Below are 21,472 nucleotides of genomic sequence, written 5' to 3'. Positions count from 1 at the left end.
CATAATCTTTATCGGGGTCTCCCTTGATTTGATTCAATAATCTCATTATAAAACCCAAACTTTTTGGCTTCCAACTTCCTGGGGAAAACCTCCACGAGCACATAATAAAAAACAATACATATATTATTGGGTAACGTGCGTTCATTATTTTTTAAAATATTAAATAAAAATTGAATGTCTTGCTTGGCTTGGGATATTCTTTTGCTGCTACCATTTTCAAAATAATAATAATAATAATAAAAATTTCCCATATCACGCACTTCTTGAGATGCTTTTCATGAGGCGATTTACGAAAATAAAAATCGTCCTAATTACATGGCGTGTTAAAAAATATGAACTAATATTTTATTTTTATCTTTAAAATTTGAGAAAATGTGATGGCCTTACCCTAATAAAGTATCTCTCCCATGTCTTCAATGCTACATTTTTCTCAATAATATTTATATTCTCAATTAATAAAAAAAATCAAAAATTAAGATATTTTTCAATAAATAAAGTAAACGTAACAACTTTTTAATTTACCCGAACAGTTTCTCAAAAGCATCTTGCCAAAATGACGAAGTGAAATGCTTTGGGGCGGTACTGGGAAAGGAAGAAATATTGTGTCGTCCGGGTGTCTGTACGGACGTTCCTTTCTCGTTGATCCGTTCATGTGAGCAGGTAATAAATGAGTGGTTTTCCTTCCTCGCTGTGTCTCCAGTCTATATATAGCTCCTCCACGCCGTGGCTTCTCACCACCTCCAGCTTGCTGTCTCTCTTTCTCCTATCTTCTTCGGTGCATTGCTGCCTTCAATTCACCTCCTTAGAGGTTCGTCCTCCAACTCTTTCTCTGTCTCCTTTGCCCCGTTCTTGTTTTCCGCATATTTTTGTGCCGTTGCTTATTCCATTCTTCAAATTTAGGGTTCGAGCCTTTATTTATTTGTATTCCACTTTTGTTAACCGCCTCACTGTTTCATGTGCATGCTTTAAATCGTCTCTATCACTTGCGTCATTTTTGTTGTTCTCTCTCATAGGCTCTTGCATATCCCTCACTAGGCCATTTTCTACCGTGTGCTAATCCTCTGCTTCAATCGACTATTCTGTTATCGATGCTTTTATTGTTCTTTCCTCTGAAGAAGCTGATTTTAGTACTAGTATCTGTGGATGAGTGCTTTGGTATTTCTAACACGCGGAGGGGAAAATTGCCAACTCCAGTGAGTTGGTTGCTTTCCCGTGTTCGCCTTTTTTTTTTTTAAATAGCATTATGATATTTTTCTCGTGGCTAAGCGCTTTGTTTGTTGTTCTTCTAATTTTGCACCCACAGCTTCTCTTTTCCTGATACTTGTCGTTGTCGTAGTGCTCAACTATGTTCTATAACTATTGATGTTTTCCTTATTGAAATTCGGTCGTGTCCGAAGTGTGATCTAATGTTTTTGAAGTGAAATTTTTATCAACCAGCCCTTACATGACCAGTTCAATGCTGCAGAATGGGAAGTGCCGGAAAAACTGACTACGGTGCCTACACCTATGAGATTCTCGAGAGAGAACCTTATTGGCCTTCAGAGAAGCTTCGAATTTCCATCACCGGGGCTGGCGGTTTTATTGCCTCTCACATAGCACGGCGCTTGAAGACCGAGGGTCATTACATCATTGCTTCTGATTGGAAGAAAAATGAGCACATGACGGAAGACATGTTTTGCCATGAATTCCATCTTGTTGATCTCAGAGTCATGGAGAACTGTCTAAAGGTTACTAAGGATGTTGACCACGTTTTCAACCTTGCTGCTGACATGGGTGGAATGGGCTTTATCCAGTCCAATCATTCTGTTATTATGTACAACAATACAATGATTAGCTTTAACATGCTTGAGGCAGCCAGGATTAACGGGGTCAAAAGGTTAGCCATCTTGAGTTTGCTCAGTTAGTAATTTGAGTTTTTACCTTTTTACTAATACACATCGCACATGCCATGAATGTATTTTCAGGTTTTTCTATGCCTCTAGTGCTTGTATCTACCCTGAATTTAAACAATTGGAAACTAATGTGAGCTTGAAGGAGTCTGATGCCTGGCCTGCTGAGGTCTGTTTTGAAGATATTTCTAATGAGATAATTTCTGCTTTTTCTTGACTTTCACATTAAGGTCAGAACTCATGTTGTTCATTTAATGATATGTGCTAGCCACAAGATGCATATGGGCTGGAGAAGCTTGCAACAGAGGAGTTATGTAAACATTATAACAAGGATTTTGGAATTGAGTGCCGCATGGGTAGGTTCCATAACATTTATGGTCCTTTTGGGACATGGAAAGGTATTCTCTTCTCTTAATTGCAAATTTGCAGTTTTATCCTATCTAAATGGGGGCTTAATTTCAAACATATGAATTGTAACGTTTTGAATTTGCCAAGTTTGTTGGGGGAAAAACAGTTTGCCAGGTTTGTCACTTCGTTTTTCCTTCATGCAGGTGGAAGGGAGAAGGCTCCTGCAGCTTTCTGCCGAAAGGCCCTCACTTCCACAGACAGGTTTGAGATGTGGGGAGATGGACTGCAAACAAGATCCTTCACCTTCATTGATGAGTGCGTTGAAGGTGTACTTAGGTTAGTCCTAAATGATTCTGTGAATCATGCAGATAATCCTTCTGTGGTTCCTGAGTTGAAAAGTTAATTTCTGAATTTGTTAGTCTGTGAACAAGGATGAATCCTAGCCAATAAGCCTTAGCTCAACTTGCACCCGAATTGCCTTGGGAACCAACTATTAAATAGTTCAATTGTAATTATGCACGTTGGCCCCTCTCTCTGATCATCAGATAGCTCTTGTACCTAAAAAGATGGAGCCAGTCGATTATATTTACAATGATTATGAACTTAATATTTATGTACTGAAGTAAATATATTTCACGGCTAGATACTAATTTCGAAATATTTTGATACTGAAAATCTACGACTTTGTAAGTAGGTTTCCGGTGAAACTGAGTTTTTCAAAATAGGGACATTCCTTAAGAGAAACATTATTAATTGAATGAACCCTTTTGTACTGAATGGCTTTGGCTTCATGAGGAATTTTCTATTTTTTGCGTGCTTGAGTTTTACCTTATTTTCGTTTTATGGGGAAATCAGGTATAGTGTTTGGCAGTCATAAGATAGCATGTTTCTTTTTTTTCCCCTCCCTTGCCTTTTTTTATTCTTCTTTTCTGTGAGGTTTTCTTCATTACAAGACTTAGCTGAATCGACAACGAGAGATTCAAGTTACAAAGCAACCGTTGTGGTCCATTTTTGTGCTTAGGTTGACAAAGTCAGACTTCCGTGAGCCAGTAAACATTGGGAGTGATGAGATGGTGAGCATGAATGAGATGGCTGAGATTGTTCTTAGCTTCGAGAACAAGAATATTCCTATTCATCACATTCCTGGCCCAGAGGGTGTCCGTGGTCGTAACTCAGACAACACTCTGATCAAAGAGAAACTTGGATGGGCTCCAACCATGAAGTTGAAGGTATATTTCAGAAGAAAGAGAGTGATCCTCTCACTTTCACTTTTAATTGACCATTTCAGGCTTTTATTAGTGTTTGCTTTTCCATTAAGTTAATCACATGGCGTTCAGTGTACTTTTTAGTTGACCTTAGACTTGTAACATCTCAAATCTCTTAATTTTCTGGAAGTTTCGAACTCTATTCCTACGCCCACTTATAGTGATCTTAATTTTCATCTGGCAGGATGGGCTGAGAATTACGTACTTCTGGATTAAGGAACAGATTGAGAACGAGAAAGCTCAGGGTGCTGATATTTCAGTCTATGGATCATCCAAAGTGGTTCAAACTCAAGCACCAGTTCAGCTGGGATCACTTCGGGCTGCGGACGGCAAAGAATGAATTGGTTATGCAGTAGTCGCTTGCATGTGTATTGCTTTTATTGAAGAGTCGCCTTTCATGTTGTCATCGGTGGTGTTCATTAGCTACTAAGGATTTGTTTTGTCTGAGGTTTGTTCGTGTCTGGGAGGACGTCGGGAAGATTGTGCCGGGTTTCGTTGTAATTTACTTAGCCCATTTCTTTCTGGGGCAGTTTTATTGTGCCAGCAGATCAAATTGTTCCTGCTATATCTTTGTGATCGGTTTATAGGATGAGAATTATACATCTTTCTCTCGTTATTCGCTTATCCTGTTGACTACATTCGGTAGAGTATAAAATATAAAAGTTATCTAACAGTTTAGTGTAAGATGTTATCTAATAGTTAGGATATTATGACTCGTTATATGGTGATCTATCAACAGTGGATCGCTGGCTGAATTAAAGTTTGCAATGTACTGATTTCTTGTTCGGTTTCTTCCAGAATCTGGCTGCTATTTTTTCGGTTAACCAGATTCCTTTTTGGACAGCCACTTTTGAGAAATAGATCCACTTTTCACTGGGGGAAAAAAAAGGATCACTGCTGCTTGAAATCCTGAAGTTTATCAAGCACTTTGGGATGGGGAAACAACAAAGGAAATTAAATCCTCTGGAGGGCTCAGGCAGGAGGACCTTGTGTCCCCCTACCTATTCACTTTCTGTATAGAGAGACTGAGCTACATCATTGAAGATGAAATAAGACAAGGCAAGTAAAAACCATTCACATTCAAAAAAAAAAAAATTGGAAAAAATATCTCTCGCTTTTTTTTTGGCAGATGATCTTGTTCTTTTTAGGGAAGCTATGACATCCCAAATGGAAGTCATGTTGAGGTGTATTAATGTCTTCTGCAATGCATCAGAATAGAAAATGAATAGTGGAAAAATGAGAATGTGTGCGTCAAAACATGTTCATTTCAACAGAGCTATGATTTAAGTATCAAATTTGGTGTGTCGCTGACAGGGGACTTGGGAAAATATATCACAGCATTCCACTACTACATAAGAGAGTCATTGTTGGCCTGTTTGACCCAATTCTCAAAAATACAAAGAGAATGTTCCTAAGGTGGAAAGGAAAATTGTTAAATTTTGTTGGAAGGGCTACTCTAATCAAAGTTGTGATATTGTATGCAAACAATGCTCATTCGTAAAAAGTTTCTTAAAGAAATTGAGAAGTACAATAGGAGTTCCTTGTGGGGAGATATAGATGGAAAAAAAAAAAAAAGAAATTACATCTCGTTTCCGGGCAGAAAGTATTGGCTGGAAAAGACCATGGAGGTTTGGGCATGAAAGACCTTAGGAAGCATACATTATGAAGCTGTGTTGCCAGATGGTAACACAACAGCAAAAACTTTGGGTTCAAAACCTTAAGGAAAAATATAAGTGCGGAAATGGGGCGATTCTAGAGGTGAATAAGAAAAGAAGCGTCACTAACATAGAGTAGTATCTGCACTGTTTATGAGAAGTTTAAAGAAGGGCTTGGCTTGAAAAAGAGCTTGACAAGAGATATATTATTCTAGGTTGATGAATGGTCCAGTCTGAATAGAAGCATTTTGGATATGGTTCCAAATCTATTAGGATTGATTGATATTAATGAGAAGGTGCCTAAGTATATCCTATATCCTCTTCTCAGGAGATTGAGATAAGTCTAAACTAGAAACTTTGCTTTCGAGAAATGAGGTCAATGTTGTGACTCACACTAGGCCTAGATTTAGTAGAATTGAGAGAGAATATTTTATCTAGAAGTATTCAAGAGATGGTCAATTTTCCATTGGATTTGTGTATGATTTTTTAGTTGTAGGTACTCCGAGACAACCATCATTCAATTAGCGAACCATATGGCAGCTACAAGTTCCTGAGAAGACGAAACGCCTCCTTTGGCTGATGGCTCATGAAGCTGTCCATACAGCTAATCTTCAATATTAAAGGGGTTTAATTCAGTCAAGTTTATGCCCCTAGGGATGCACAGAGATATAGGATGAGATTCACCTCTTCAGAAGTTCAAAGATCGCAGAGAAACTGAAAGCAAGTGGAGACAACTTGTTGATCGAAGACACTGGACCGAATCAAGAGAAAAAATACATTGCAATGGCTTAACTAGAATTGGAGTTCAAATTTGGGTAATCCTCAAACGCAACAAGTGCATTGGAAGACACTTTTCACTTACACTTGCTGGGACATTTGGACATATAGGTGTAACTTTATGTTTGGTGAGGAAGAGAGTAATCAAAGGAGTAAACTTGAAACCATCTTATTCAAAGCTATACAACATAGAATAATGCTTTGGTCTCCTCTTTCTTTAAGACATGATCTGTTAGCCAAGGATAGTATTTATGCTGGTGAGGATAATTGTGTGAGATTAGAAGTAGCTGAACAAAAGATGATAGATAGGATAAAAATTTGTGCTGCTGCTTTGAGGGAGAAAAGGAGCAAAATCGAGGTGGGATTTCTCAACAAGGTAGGCAACATGCAAAGTGATTCAGCTTTATGAAAATCATTTATAATGGACTCCACATGTGCTAGATTGAAGGTTATAGAAAGGTTAAGATTGATCATCTATGTGCAGAGATAGTTATGACCTCATTAGCAGGGAGCATTCAAGTGATCATCCACTTCAAGTCATTATTTTGGAAATTACACAGTTTCTTTTTAAGATTGGCATACTTCTTTGAGTTTTTCTTGTAATATCTATATTCCCTTTATCAATGATGTCTTTAGATTATAGGTATACCTAGTTCCAATTCTTTTAGCACCTTTTTTACTATCAACCCACCCAATCATGAGGGAGGGTAGATTGCACAAGGTGGTGACCCAGCTCTTGGGTTTGTTTCTTGTACAGTCTTGTTATTGATTTTTAATATATCTTTTCTCCATTAAAAAAAAAAAAGAAATCCTGAAGCTTAGGGGGCAAAAATGTGAATCAGTACTCTTATTCCTGCACGACTTAAACAGTTAAGAGCTCGTTTGGTGCATTTTGCAACATTAGGACACCTGCATTTTGCTCGTAGAACACTATTAGAAGGGGCAAAACGTCTCACCAAACACGCGCATACCTAGTGGAGAGAATGTGGTAAAAGTTTAGCCTTCATACAAATGAATAAAAGTTCTAAAATATACACAACTCTATGAAATTTAATTCAATTGTATATAATCCCTGATGTTTTGTGTGACCATGAATAATTCGTTGAAGTTTAGAATTTTAATTTTAGAATTAAAAATTCTTGAAGTTTAAGGTTAACACCTTCATTTTAAACAAAATCACTTTTCATGTTAAAAACTGCATTTCGTATGAAACTAAAGGTAAAACAAACAAGCACCATTTTGTCATCTTACGTCGTAACAATCTCTCTCTCTTCCCGCTGATACCTCCTCTTTCTACCATCGTCTATGGAAGATTGAAAGCTATGTAATATTCTGTACCTCCTCTCCATATCTCATATGTAAGTCACTTTTACAGAAAAAAAAAAAAAAAATTACAGCCATTGACTGCTGGAGAAATTTATTTACAGACAATTATCAAATAATTCTGAAGTTATACTGCAATACCAAGAGATTAAAATGTAATTAGTTTTTAATGTGAAAAGATGAAATTACCCCTCAATTAAAAAAAAAAACTTCTAAACTACCAGCCACCAATGGCTGGACCGGCCATTTGAGCTTCGACAGTGATAGCCAGGCCACAGCTAAAGCTTTGGCGTTAATCACTAGATTAATGACACACATGCACACACAAACAAAACTCAATAGTTACTTGTCATTTTTACAAATAGCCACCCAATAGTTATTTGTCATTTTACAAATGACTACTTGTTAAACTATTAATGAGATTTTTTAAAAAATTTAATACATACTGATTTTTATAAATACTTACTTATTTTTATTATTAGGAATAACAAGTTCTCATTAGCAATTTAATAAGTAACCATTTGTAAAATGACAAGACATGTTATTAGTTTTAAAATTTTTTCTTAATAACTTGACAAGAAAATTTTAGCAAAACAGGTTTCTTTGAGCCCTTGACATGTAAAATTTTAATAATAAAAATAAGTAAACATTTATAAAAATTATTCTATATTAAAATTTTTTTAATAAATCTCCATTGATAATTTAATAAGTGACCTTTTATGAAATGACAAGCCTTGTTATTGGCTTTGAAAATTTTTCTTGATAACTTGACAAGAAAATTTTAGCAAAATAACAAGTTTTCTATGAACTTTGGACATGTAAAATTTTAGTAAACTATTAATAAATAACAAGTTTTTTTGAAAATTTCTCAGATGGCTGGTCTGGCCACTGACATCGGAGCTCCTGTGGTCGGCAATTGAGGAGTTTTTATTTTTTAAATTGAGGGGCAATTTTATCTTTTTATATTAAAAATTAATTATGTTTTGGTCCCTTGGCACTATAGCATAATTTCAGAATTATTTGGTATTTGTTTATAAATATATTCCTCCAGCAATCCTTAACTATAATTTTTCCTATAAAAAAATCATAGTCTTTTTACAAGCTACTTTATATAAAAAGTGGATTATTAATTATATTTTTGATGTTATCCTTTCACAATTTTTGATAAGTAGAAGATAAAAAGTTATGAGAGAGAGCAAGTATTTTAAAAAAAATAACATATTTAATAAATGTAAATTGAGATTTTTTTTTCTGCTTTTTGACAATCTCAATAATTTAATTTTCAAAAAATATTTTTAACGAGTCATGTCTCTCGTTATAGTAAATTCCTAATTCATTGTTATTTGGCTAAAAAAGTTTCTAATTTCTTAATTTTTTTATCCAACTTATATTTAAAATTTTAAAAGTTACGAACTTTATATAACTAAACATTTTTCAATACAATATATAACTAAAACTTAAAAATAAGTTAGAAATTTTAAAAACTCATGCATAGTTATTATTATTTAAAATCTTAAATAACTCTTACTCAACATTTATATTAAAAATAGGGGTACTTTAATCCAAAATATTTGACTTAACCATCAATTACTATTAGATAAATGAAAATGAAATATTAAAAATGAAAGGGAGGGAATGTTTCATGTGAATTATAATTTCAGTATAGATTTATATAAGTTTTAAAAACAGAATGAAGGCATGTGTTATTGAAATAAAATAAAGGAGATGCAAGTGTATTTAATTTTTAGCATTTAGACTTGGGATTACGAAAACATGGCTTTTTGAGGAGAGTCCAAAAGGAGAGAGACATGTTATGATTGAGGCAATGACGTTGATGGGGTAAGCTGGTGGCGATGGTGAGATGTCTGGTAATTCTATTATAAGGCAGATGCAGTGTAAGTACGTATCCTTCGAAGGTTGTGCTGTCGTTGTCAATAATCAGCAATAACAATAATAATAAAACTCACGGTAATGTGGCGGAGGTCCGGAGGATAAGACGAAGTTATTCACATGCATACCGTGTTTCTTTCATCTTTTAAGATGAACACATAACGTGTGAACTTTTCAGTCATGAGGTCCTTCTCCGAATGAAAGTGGCCTTGTGGCAACTGGCAAGTTCAATTCACCGTTACTGGCATGAGAATGTGAAGCGTTTTCTGCTCTCAAAAGCATCCTAAAATCAGAATTTTTTTATACAAAAAAAAAAATTGGTGAGTTGAATCCTGAAATTCATTAGAACATACTTTCAAGTTTAATAAACACTTACAAAAATACTTATAAATTACTCACTAATAAAATCTTTACATTGGTCACAGGGTTTGAATACACATGGATTATGATTTAAATTCTTATCAATTGAACAAACTTTTATGGGTAAATGAGAAAAATTTTAACATGCCATGTGGAGTTGGACGTGATGTATTTGAGCGCAGCCTTACATGTTCTTGGCATCTATCTTCCACTCCAATATTCGGCTACGCTGGTTTTTTGGTTTTGGGTTATTTCCCTGGCGATTGTCGCAGCACGCCAGCAACGTTTCCGTTCCTGAGTCCATTAGTAGTAAATGTCGTGGGGCTATTTCTATTTCTCCATTGTATTTTTCAGTCAAAAAATGTTGGGCTTTTGCTACGAGCTTCCTAGTTAAAATCATGGTTGATACGTCAAGATGAGTGATTGAACCATGATGAATGTCCTCCCTCTATCTTCCACTCACATTATAGCCCGTTTAACCAACCAGCACAGGACGATATTTCAGGCCGACAATATATGAGCCCTGGATCAACAAGCCTATTGTTCTACCAAAAACAGAAAGCCCATTTATTTTAAGATGAATAAAAAAAATTACGCCCCGGTTCCTTATGGCATAATTAAATATTTTAGGATTTGTTGACAGTTAAACTTAGCAAAATTTTAGTTGTCATTTTGATACATAAGTTATCAATAGACTTCGTGAGTTCTGATATTCAATCGTGTTGCGATTAATCTAAACGTAATTCTCAAAAAACATATGGGTTAATGAGTATTTTTAAACATGAAACTATTACCCAAATAATAAACTGAATCTTAAACTTCTAAAATAAGCAAAACCGTTTCTCAACTTATAAATTTTGAGTAAATTATCTCTTATTATTTATCCATACAATTTTGACTATTATATGGCTCAATTGGCATGCCATATGTCAAGAGGATATTAGTGTCACATCAACCTTAACTTGGCCTTACAAAGTTAAAAGCAACTGCAGCTATATGTAAATTGATGACAACAACAACAACAAGCCTTTATCCACTAGGTGGGGTCGGCTACATGAATTATAAGATATCATTGTGCTCTATTATTTATCAAGCTTTTAGGAATATTATTAATTAAGAGATCGCGTTCAACAACTTCCAAGAGTGTTCTCTTAGGCCTTTCTCTACCTCTCTTAATTGAACTCAAAGTTATATATTCCACTCTTCTCACTGGTGCCTCCCTTGGTCTTCTTTGTACATGCCCAAACCATCTCAACTGATTTTCTACCATTTTTTTCTCAATAGGTGCCACCCTCACTTTTTTGCGTACGTGCTCATTTCGAATTTTATCTTTACGTGTATGTTCGCACATCCATCGTAACATTCTCATCTCTGCTACTCCCGTTAGAGCCCAGCATTCACTACTATATAACATTGCAGGTCTGATAGCAGTGCGATAAAACTTTCCTTTAAGTTTATTAGGCACCTTACGGTCGCAAATAACTCTTTTAGCTTTTCTCCAATTAAACCACCCAGCTTGAATTCTATGTGAAATATCTCCACTGATTTCGCCATCATTTTGAATAATGGCTCCCAAATATCTAAACTTTTTCACTTGAGGTATAATTTGATCTCCCAATTTCACTTTAAATTATTGTCGAATAGTCCTTTACCAAATTTACAATATAAATATTCCGTCTTACTTCTACTCAGACAAAAACCTTTCGACTCCAATGTCCTCCTCCATAATTCAAGTTTGCAATTAACCTCTTCTCTTGTCTCTGCTATAAGAACTATATCATCCATGAAGAGCATACATTTCGAAATTTCCCCTTGAATATGTTCCGTCAAAACATTTAAGATCAAGTTGAACAAATAAGGACTCAGAGATGATCCCTGATGTAGTCTAATCTTTATAGGAAAATCCTTTGTTTGACCACTAGGCGTTCTTATACTAGTTTTTACCCCCTCATACATATCTTGTATGGCTTTAATATAAGTAATCCATACTTCCTTTTTTTCCAACGCTTTCCAGAGCACTTCTCTTAATATTCGGTCATAAGCTTTTTTCAAATCAATAAAAACCATGTGTAGATCTTTATCTTTACAACGATACTTTTCCATTAATCCCCTTAGTAGATAAATCACCTCTATAGTTGATCTACCTGGCATAAAACCAAACTGATTCTCAGAAATACTTGTCTCCAATCTCAACCTGTGCTTAATTACTTTTTCCCACAATTTCATTGTGTGGCTCATGAGTTTAATCCCTCTATAGTTTGTATAATTCTGAATATCTCCTTTATTTTTATAAATAGGAATTAATGTACTTCTCCTCCACTCATCAGGCATTTTCTTGGACCGTAAAATCACATTAAATAACTTAGTTAACCATCTCAACCCTTCTTCACCTAAACATTTTCACGCTTCGATAGATATACAATCAAGTCCGTTGGCTCTATCATTTGCTGTTTTCTTAAGAGTTTCCTTTACCTCCTTATCACGTATTATTCGATAGAATAAAAATTTTGTTCTCCTTCACCAGTTACTAAATCCTCCAAGTTACTAGATGAACAGTCTCCATCATTAAAAAGTTTAGAAAAGTAAGTCTCCCATCTATTTTTAATTTCATCATATGTAACTAAAATTCTTCCCTCTTTATCCTTAATACACCTTACCTGTTCTAGATCTCTTGATTTTCTTTCCTTACTTTTGGCAATCTTATAAATATTTCGCTCTCCTTCCTTCATCTCAAGGCTCTTATAAAATTCTTCAAAAGCTTTAGAACGAGCTTCACCCACAGCTCTCTTAGTTTCCTTTTTAGCCATACGGTACCTCTCCCAATTTTTTTCATTGTTACACAAATGTATGGCTTTAAAACAGTTCTTCTTATACTTAATTTTGTCCTGTACACTATTATTCCATCACCGAGACTCCTTATCTCTCGGACCAGAACCTTTTGATTCTCCCAAAACTACTTTTGCAACCTCTCGTATCTTTTTAGCCATATCCTCCCATATGATGTTAGCACTTCCCTGAGATTCCTAAATTCCTTTATCCAAAAGATTTCGCTTGAAAATATCTTGCTTCTCACCTTTTAATTGCCACCTCCTAATCCTTAGTGCTACTACTTGTCGACGTTTTTGGATTTTACTCATAATACACACATCAAGGATTAGGACCCTATGTTGTGTCGTTACAGCATCTCTGGGGATCACTTTGCAATTTTTACAAAGTCTTTTATCTGTGTTCCTAACCAAAAGAAAATCAGTCTGTGACCTTGAGGCTCCACTTTTGTAAGTGATGAGATGCTCATATCTCTTCTTGAAACAAGTGTTGGCAATCTTAAAATCATACGCCAATGAGAAATCAAGAAGAGTTTATCCTTCATTGTTTAGCTCTCCAAAACCAAAACACCATGCACCCTCGCATACTGACCAGCTTCCCTCCCGACATGCCCATTAAAGTCTCCTCCAATAAAAATCTTTTCACTCTGTGGTATGTGTCGAATCAACCCCTCCAGATCCTCCCAAAATAATTCCTTAAGACTGGCTTCTGTCCCGACTTGCGGTGCATAAGCGCTAACAATATTAACAGTCTCACGTCCAATTATCATTTTTAAGGAAATAATTCTGTCTCCAATTCTGCTAACTTCTACAACGTTCTTCTTTCACTCCTTATCTATAATGATGCCTACTCCATTGCGTGCACTTACTTTTCCTGTATACCAAAGTTTGAAACCTTGAATATCCTTAGCTTCTTCTCCACGCCATTTTGTTTCTTGCAGGCAAAGGATATTGATTTTCCTTTAAATCATAACCCCTACAACCTCTACAGATTTACAATTCAATGTTCCAACATTTCAAGTACCAAATCTAATTTTGCTTTCATGGACTAACTTCTTTAGCTGCGTGCGTCCAGAATGACGTGATAGCCCTTGCTCATTTAACACTATATCCGGGGGCCGATGCAGCGGCTCTAACTCACTTATCACTATACTCGAGCCATGCAGCGCATTACTTACGGGCAACGACTTAACATTAACATTATAACATTTATTGTCCATGTTCATGATATATTCAATAAAATTTTACATTGGCTGTTGATAGCCTAACACAACTCTCCTCCTTTACCCGGGCTTGAGACCGGCTATAAACATAGGCAGAGTTATAAACATATGTAAATTGACAACAAGGACAATTTGCTTGAAATTTATAAATTAAAAAAATTTTTTGTTTATTTTAAGAATTCAAATTTTAAAATGTTGTTATAATAATAGTTTAAGGCTCAAGATACTCATTAATCCAAAACATGTTATAACAATGTATCCTTATATCCTAAATTTTGATTTAGATGCTCATCGCATAATGAGCAATCTAGATAGTCTAAATATATATATTTTATATTTTATATTTATTAAAATAAAAATTAGAAATAATAATGAATTTATCCTATCATCAATTTAAATAATATAGATTTAATATAAAATATTTTTATTTTTTTATAAATTAATTATCTAAATACATTCTGAATAGTTTGGATTTAAATTTTTTATATTTTAACCATTTCTTAATTTTTTTAAAATATCAGCTTAAAGATTATCTTTATTTTTATTTTTTACTATTATATTTGCTAAAATAAAATTTATAAAAATTATAAAAATTTATTATTAAATCAAGATTGTTCAAAATACATCTAAACACTCTATTTATAAAAATTATTAAAAAATTTAATATTAAATTATATCATTTAGATTGAATTTTTATTGTCTAGATTAATGATAAAATAAACTTATTAAAATTATATAATTTTTATAATAAACATAAAAATACATCAAGTGATGAGCACCACACCATGGTGCTCCTATCAGTTGGTCAATAACCAACAAGCCACTCAAGACCTTAATAATTGTAATATGTAGTTCACGCGCATGGTAAATAAATCCACAAATATAGAACTCATTATAGAAGGTACAGTGCAAATTTTCCCTGCGGATGGGACAAGCGTGTATTCAAATGCGCACGCAAACGACTAACGTCGAATGCAACAAGCTCGCCAGATAACGAATCTGAAGAGTTGTGCAATAACTTGTGTCCCTCATCAAGCAAAATCCTGAAACACAGGATTGGATTCAAGCTGCTCCGCAAATTTCTGCAGTGTTTCCTTCAATAATCCTACCAGCTCATCTTTATCCGATTCCGCATGTTCCTGTCTACCTACATCAGCAAAAATATCATCATAAAGAAGAACAACTGCCTCGTCCGCTTCAGATAGTGGTAAACCCAACTCCTTCGCATTTCTTTCTAGGAAGCTCCTCAATGTTTCCTTATTTCCTAACCCGCTCTTTGCATTCTGCTTTTCCTGCACAAGTTTTTCTGCAATGCTGCTTAATTCCTTTTCATTGTTCAACAGCTGCATCGTTGAATACAATATCAATTAATGCATAAGGATAGGTGTAAACCGGCACGAAGGCATCTACTTAAGGTTTTTTTTTTTATTATTTTTTTATTTTTAAAGAAAACACCCATTTCTGATTTCAATGTCCACCCTTGAATTGATATGACCAATCCCACCGAGCAAAACTTACGATGCCACACTGTACGTCACAGAAAGCAGATAAACCGTAATAGATGCTAACATGGTCATCTTCAGGCTCGGAAGATGACTGGTAAATCAGTTCTCAGTTATGCAAGAAGCATTGCCATGGAAAAGATTGGTGTTTTGGATATAAGTATGAAATTTAACTAGGTTTACGAAAAATGGATATAGAAGATACCTGTCTTAGCTTAGAGCCATTGATGATTTTTATGTTCTGAATAAAAGTGACATTCTTTTGTGAAAGTTCCTCTGCTAGATCTTGCAGAACGGCCTGAAGAAGTTGTGCAAACTGTGCCTGGCCCAGTTGTTCTTTTCCATCTGCTCCATGTTTTCTCAGTATGTCATTTAGCTGAGGAAACTCTGTTCATTTTACACTAAAAGCTGTCAGTTTCTCACACTTGGAGAACAACCGTGTGGAAGCTCACAAATAAACATAACTGTGTGTATATGGATCAGATAAGAAAACGAAAACGGAACAAGTTCATTTTTCTTGCACATATAAAATAAATTATGCATCTTCCATTAACATGCATACATGGATCGGATCACAAAGTATCTCTCTCTCTCTCTCTCTTTCTCTCTCTCTTTGTAGTTACGATTATATATGGCATGGTTTCAATTCATTACCAAGATACAACAAATCTACTATGAAGGAAGAAGATAAGCGCCAAAGTTTGGTCCTGGTGCTTTGGTTATGCAATCACTTGTGCATTCCAGATAAAGTATAATAGCTTAAAATAGGAACAAACGGGGGAAAAAAATAACAGAAAAAAATAATAAAAATAAGTGCAGCAGCCCAACGCAGAAAAAAAAGTGAACCTGAGAAAGGAGGAACACCCATCTCAGCTCCCATCTGGACAAGAGCATTCCGGATTTCACACTTACTGATTTTCCCTTTATCCTCAACATCTAAATCAGTGAAAAGATTTTCTGCTAACATAGCAAAATCGTCCTCATCCTCTAAAAACATCCGCAGAGTGTTACCATCCAAGATCGATATAACAAGAGGATCATCTGCACGTATAATTTCAATGTATGAAGTGTTTTTTCCCCTTTGTCAGAATATCAAAATGTAACTATTTGATCATGAAAGCACAACATGGAAACGCAGAAGAATTGATAATCGCTCAAAACTTATGCACAAGTCTATTTCCATAACATCTGCGAAATTATGATAGAACTTGATAAAAAGAAAGGTTACAGAAGTTAAACGTTTTCTGTAACAAAGCGAAATTCCGGCCCATCATCCACATCAGGCTTTTATAAGTATGATCAAACAGAAACTCTTGAATTCCCGATTTCACTCGTGTTGTTTACTGTGGCATTTTTTTCCTGCAGTCTTCGTAATTCTTCGTTTTTCATTCCCCCCCCCCCCCAAAAAAAAAAAAGAAGCGGAAACTCCAAACAAATTAAAAGGGGTTCAGTACCAAAGACATGGTTCAAACGCATTCAACATTGATGACTAGGAAATCACGAGTTAAATCGACCTCAGGTTATACCTATAGTGCATTACTTGAGTGATTGAGATTGAACAAAGGCAAATTTCAGATAGACTAAGAAAACAAAACAAGAAATCGGTATTTCCAACACGAAAAGGGTATGAACCTTTGAGTTCATCGGCGATCGCAGCGAGGTAGTCTTTGAATATCTCAGACGCTTTGTCCTTGGTGAACTCAGAAGACCGGAAATTGTCGACATCGTTGGGGACGATGCGCGATAGAGCAGAGGCACTGATTGATTCGGGTAATGGGAGACCAAAGAGGGAATCAGAGGCTCTAGAATTGGCTATGTTCAGTATCTGAGCTCCAGAGAAGATGACATCAGGTTCCGGCAGCGAGAGATCGACGGCTTTGATGTGCATTCCATCGAGAACACGCAACGCCCCATCCGACATTCTGCCACGGATATAGTTCAAACTTTGAACTCAGCTCAGCAGGACGACTTGGAAGTTTTGGAACCCAAAAATAATACGGTCTGCGTTCTGTCTATTCCGTGTCTGGACTGGACTTCAAATTGTGAACTCTCGTTCCTATTTCTATTCCCAATTTCCAAATATAAATAATAAATAGTACTTGCAAATTACGTCCGTCTGTCCAATTGCAGCTGTGGTTTAATGTTAACAATTAATCGATCACTTTTATTTCTTCATTGTCATAATTGTTAACTAGTAACGGATGAAAATTCCACCAGCAGTATAACGTCACGCGGATTTAGTCAAATGCTGAAGTCGCATGGCCTTAGTAATTAAGAAAGGTCGACAGAATTGTACGAAGCCTTATTGAAATTTAAGAGAGGCAGCGCTACCAAACTCGAACTTCAAAGTTCATTTTCACCCGTGGTAATGGAGTTGAACTCTGAATGGGCTCTTTCTCCAGCTTAGCAGATACGTATATCAATGTAAAAGGCTAAAGCTCTTAAAATTCCTCCGCTCGCATCTAGAGCAAGAAAGCCAACTCCCTCTTCTATGATCTTTATCATCTTTCCATCTCAATTTTAATAGCTAGGATTTAATCTATTCCAAAATTATTATTATTATTATTATAGTATTAAATAATAAAAAAATCAAAATGTTAGAAATTAATTTGAATCGAATGGTTTAGGTAGCGAAAAAGGTAAAAATAATAATAATATCTTTTATTCAAATTTTAAACGGTCCATATCAAACTTTAATAATTTAATTTAATTTATTTATTATTTAATATAATAATTTTATAATATATTAAATCCTTTAAATTGAAACTTAAAAGTTAAGAAAAGACAAAGGTGAGAAACGAATTCCATATTCCAACCCTGATAAAATGCAAATGGGATCATGACTTTCTGTTAATTAAGAAAATCTCACGTCGAATCTTGTATGCACGGGAGAATATTCCTGAATACTTGCTTGAAGCGAGGACTCCGAGTTGAATTTGATCCGTCGATCTATAAAATCTAACGCAGGGTGAAGGGATTCAGCCCTTTCCAGTGAATTCAATTTAAATTAGAATATTCTATTCTCACCTCGAAGCTCCAAAAACCTTAAGATGCTTGCGCGCTGCACCATTTGGACTGTGCTCGTTGACCTGGAGGCAAAGGATGGGTAACCTTGGGCATCAAAAACTTTATTGCGCTTTAGATTCTGAATTCTTCCACCCTCAGCACTCCACAACGCAAGAGCATCCTCTCCATGCACTACCTTGTCCCCCACCACCAAATCTTGGATCGCTACTCGAAGAGGTACCATGCTTCTCACTAGCAAGCAAATCAAGCTGGTGGCGACCACGTTCAAGCATATCACGAACATGATGGCTCCCAGTTGGATCCCCACCTGTCTCAAGGCCTCGTGAGTAGAACCATTTTGAAGCGCATAAGCAAGCCCAATGTATTTGTCCCAATTGGGCACCATATAGAAGAGACGGCACAGTTTAGGAACAGCAAAGAAGCTGGTGAGGATGCCGCCAAGAATGCCGGCGATGGCGTGGGTGTGGAAGACTGCCATGGGGTCATCAACTCCCTTCAAGAAGCTCACCTTCTTGTGGAGAAGCATCATGATGTACCAGGGAACACTTCCACATATCAATCCCATTAAGACGGCTGCCCACCCTTGCACAACTCCTGTAATTATTTGCGTAGTAAATCAGCAGTGTCGGTGAAGTGTTCGAGTGCGAAGGAGTAAATGTCGGAAATAGAATCGGGAGGTGGTTATTGGTATCACCTGCGCCGGGAGTAATGCAGACGAGGCCAGTGATCATGCCCTGCACTGCGCCGAACACGGTGGGCTTTCCCAAGTAGAAGGCGTCAAGGATGACCCAGACGATGATGTTAGTGGCCGCACACATGTGGGTGTTGAGGATGGCCAGAGATGCCACCGTGATCACCACGAACGGGCCTCCACCGTTGAATCCACTCCAACCCATCCACAGCAGCCCTGCTCCTGCGAGCACCATAATCATGTTGTTCGGTGTTTGCGGACTCGCTTCTCTATCCTCGTTTGATCTTGGACCCACCTGCTCAAAACCCAACAACAGAGGTTTATTTCATTATGACGCATAACAATAACACTATTCGTTTCGGACGATTTAAGATGCAAACAAGGGGTTTAATGCATGCATATATACCCAGTAAGTCGCAGTGAAACCAGCAACCCCTGCATAGAGATGAATAACAAAGCCTCTTGAGAAGTCAATGATGCCCTGCTTTGCTAGCCACCCATTGGGGGACCAATGCTAAAGGTAGAGACGGTGTAGGAAAATGTGAGCCAGAGCGGCACAAACAGCATCCATGCTCGAAAGTTCATCCGGCCAAGTAATGCTCCGGCTATCAAGATCAAGGTAATTCCAGCAAACACACCCTAAAAGAACGCCATGGTGGCGGTGGGAAACAGGCCCAGAAATGCCTTCTCCAGCAGAAACTTATCGGCGAGTGCGACACCTGGTTTTTCGACGAAGAAAACCAGTTTGTCTCCAAAGGACATGCGGAAAACCCAAGAAGCCCAGCAAAGTAGGACGGCCGCGAAGGCGTAGAAGGCCATGAAAGCAGAGTTGACGGCCCAAGTCTTCTTGATGAGGCTTCTGTAGAGGATGACCAGCCCGATATGCTGTGGAGGCCCACTACCGTGGCTGCAGTTAACTGCCACGTGTTGTCCCCCCTTCTTCATCCACTCCAGGCTAGGCCCGAACCCGAACATGATCGACTTTTTAAAAAGCCCGAATAGTCAAGCCCGGCCCGAATGCCCGAATTTAATTTTTTAAATTATTTTTAATTATTTTTTACTTTAAAATTAATTATTTTATTTTATAAAAAATATAAAATATATTTTTTTAATACTTAAACGATGTCTAGAACTCAAATATATGATATTTTAGTATAAAATGATCTAAAACTTAAAGAATTAATTAATATTTATTATATTTTATATATTTTTAAAAAATATAATTTTTTTTATTCGGGCATTCGGGGCTATTCGGACCGGCTTGAATAGGCGCGAACATAAAAAAACATCTTTTTTTAAGCTTGACCCTAAAATTTTTTGAACTAATTCAAGCTAACCCGTCGAACTTAACCCGAATTATCGATTCTATTATAGGCTCGCCTCGTTCGATAACAAGTTTGACGGAAGCTCCATTTCTGCATTAATTATCCGGATCGTTTCCAACAGTACTTTGCCTGATATCAGAAGCCAGTGAGGGCTTTTATAGAGGTTTGAGAGAGAGGTTTTTTGAGGGGATAATCATTTCTATCCCTCTTGAGACTGATTTCACTGACCAAGTGAAATTCTTCTAAAATTTTAGGTACCTTTTTACCCAAACACCTACTAGTTTTCAGGTGTCATTGGCTTGCAATATTCTTTCTTTGTTGCTTCTTCTCGGATGATTGGGACCCGCAAGCCGGCTCTGTTGGCGGTATACTTGAACTCTCTTTGTTAATTATTGACCGTGCTGTACGCGCACTCCATGTAAGTAACCAGTGACATGGCGATTCATCGCAACACATGCGGACACAGGGCGTGATTTGAGAAAACTTGTAATATATTATTAGTATCCAGCCGTGTCCAATTCCCTGAATTCTGCAGCAACTTTTTTTTCTTTTTTCCTATGAACGATTTACTCGGCTAGTTTCCCATCGAATGGTTTACTCGGCTAGTTTCCCATCGGGTCACGTGTATGCTTAATTAGCTTGCACAGTACATGTTACTGTAAACGGTGACAACGCCGCTGGTTGATGCTCTTTGTTTTAAGCTTCTACATTTGGATTTTCATAGTGTCTTAATCCTTGCAGGAAGTATTTAAATATAATTATAAAGTCACGGTATTTACCTTATTCTTAATTTTATTTTACTTGGAATAGAAGCATTAATGTTTTTCAATGCACTACATGTATAAGAATTGAATGATTTTAAGAGAAATGAAGAAATCCAAGTTCAACCTGTTACTGGAAGCAATAGAAAAGTACAGGGAGAGAGTGCATCATTCATTTTCAAATACCTGCTACACTGACATTGTACAACTCTGATGATCTATATTCTTGTATGAAAACAGTGGGATCATGGTTCGTCATTTTGTCAATTTCTTTCCCCCCGGTTATCTGCATTTGCTTTTAAACCTAGGAAGTATCGACTGTGACCAGTTATGCAAACCATTTTGCAGGCCATGCATTGCTCATTACATTAAGTCCTTACCCATGCACGGGCGAATCATCGGGCATGAATTTTGCCATTTGTACCTATTCGTCGGCGAACAATAAATTATTAAATATGTCTGAGACATTGAGTATTAATTGATAATAAAAAAATCTCAAGCTTTGTTATCATCATTTACTCGAATGTAAAAGATACACAAAACTTAATAGAATATATATTTTTTATTATTATTGAAATATAAAATGATTACAAGTCTAAATTAAAGATAAA

At 36.2% G+C, this 21,472-nt stretch overlaps 2 protein-coding genes and 1 pseudogene across 2 annotated transcripts; 1 reads left to right on the top strand and 2 right to left on the bottom strand.

The window, feature by feature from the left end:
- Nucleotides 1–582: 582 nt before the first annotated feature.
- LOC129284651 (GDP-mannose 3,5-epimerase 2) lies at nt 583–4,173 on the top strand. Its single transcript, XM_054920184.1, has 7 exons — nt 583–808; nt 1,466–1,876; nt 1,965–2,058; nt 2,158–2,287; nt 2,441–2,573; nt 3,259–3,466; nt 3,687–4,173. The coding sequence occupies exons 2-7, from the start codon at nt 1,467–1,469 to the stop codon at nt 3,840–3,842; spliced, it is 1,131 nt and encodes a 376-aa protein (XP_054776159.1). The 5' UTR covers nt 583–808; nt 1,466; the 3' UTR covers nt 3,843–4,173.
- A 10,183-nt stretch (nt 4,174–14,356) lies between these two features.
- Nucleotides 14,357–17,104, bottom strand: LOC129287103 (uncharacterized). The gene is made up of 4 exons (XM_054923259.1): nt 16,690–17,104; nt 15,904–16,098; nt 15,263–15,444; nt 14,357–14,898 (listed from the first exon to the last, which is right to left on the bottom strand). The coding sequence occupies exons 1-4, from the start codon at nt 16,976–16,978 to the stop codon at nt 14,587–14,589; spliced, it is 978 nt and encodes a 325-aa protein (XP_054779234.1). The 5' UTR covers nt 16,979–17,104; the 3' UTR covers nt 14,357–14,586.
- A 960-nt stretch (nt 17,105–18,064) lies between these two features.
- Nucleotides 18,065–20,188, bottom strand: LOC129302960 (ammonium transporter 2 member 4-like; annotated as a pseudogene).
- Nucleotides 20,189–21,472: the final 1,284 nt, after the last annotated feature.

Source organism: Prosopis cineraria, unplaced genomic scaffold (assembly GCF_029017545.1).
Source record: "Prosopis cineraria cultivar Desert tree isolate PC_DT_omini unplaced genomic scaffold, ASM2901754v1 PC1, whole genome shotgun sequence".
Taxonomy (NCBI): domain Eukaryota; kingdom Viridiplantae; phylum Streptophyta; class Magnoliopsida; order Fabales; family Fabaceae; genus Prosopis; species Prosopis cineraria.
Note: the sequence above shows the minus strand (reverse complement) of the source record. Positions and strands in the feature narration are given on the sequence as shown.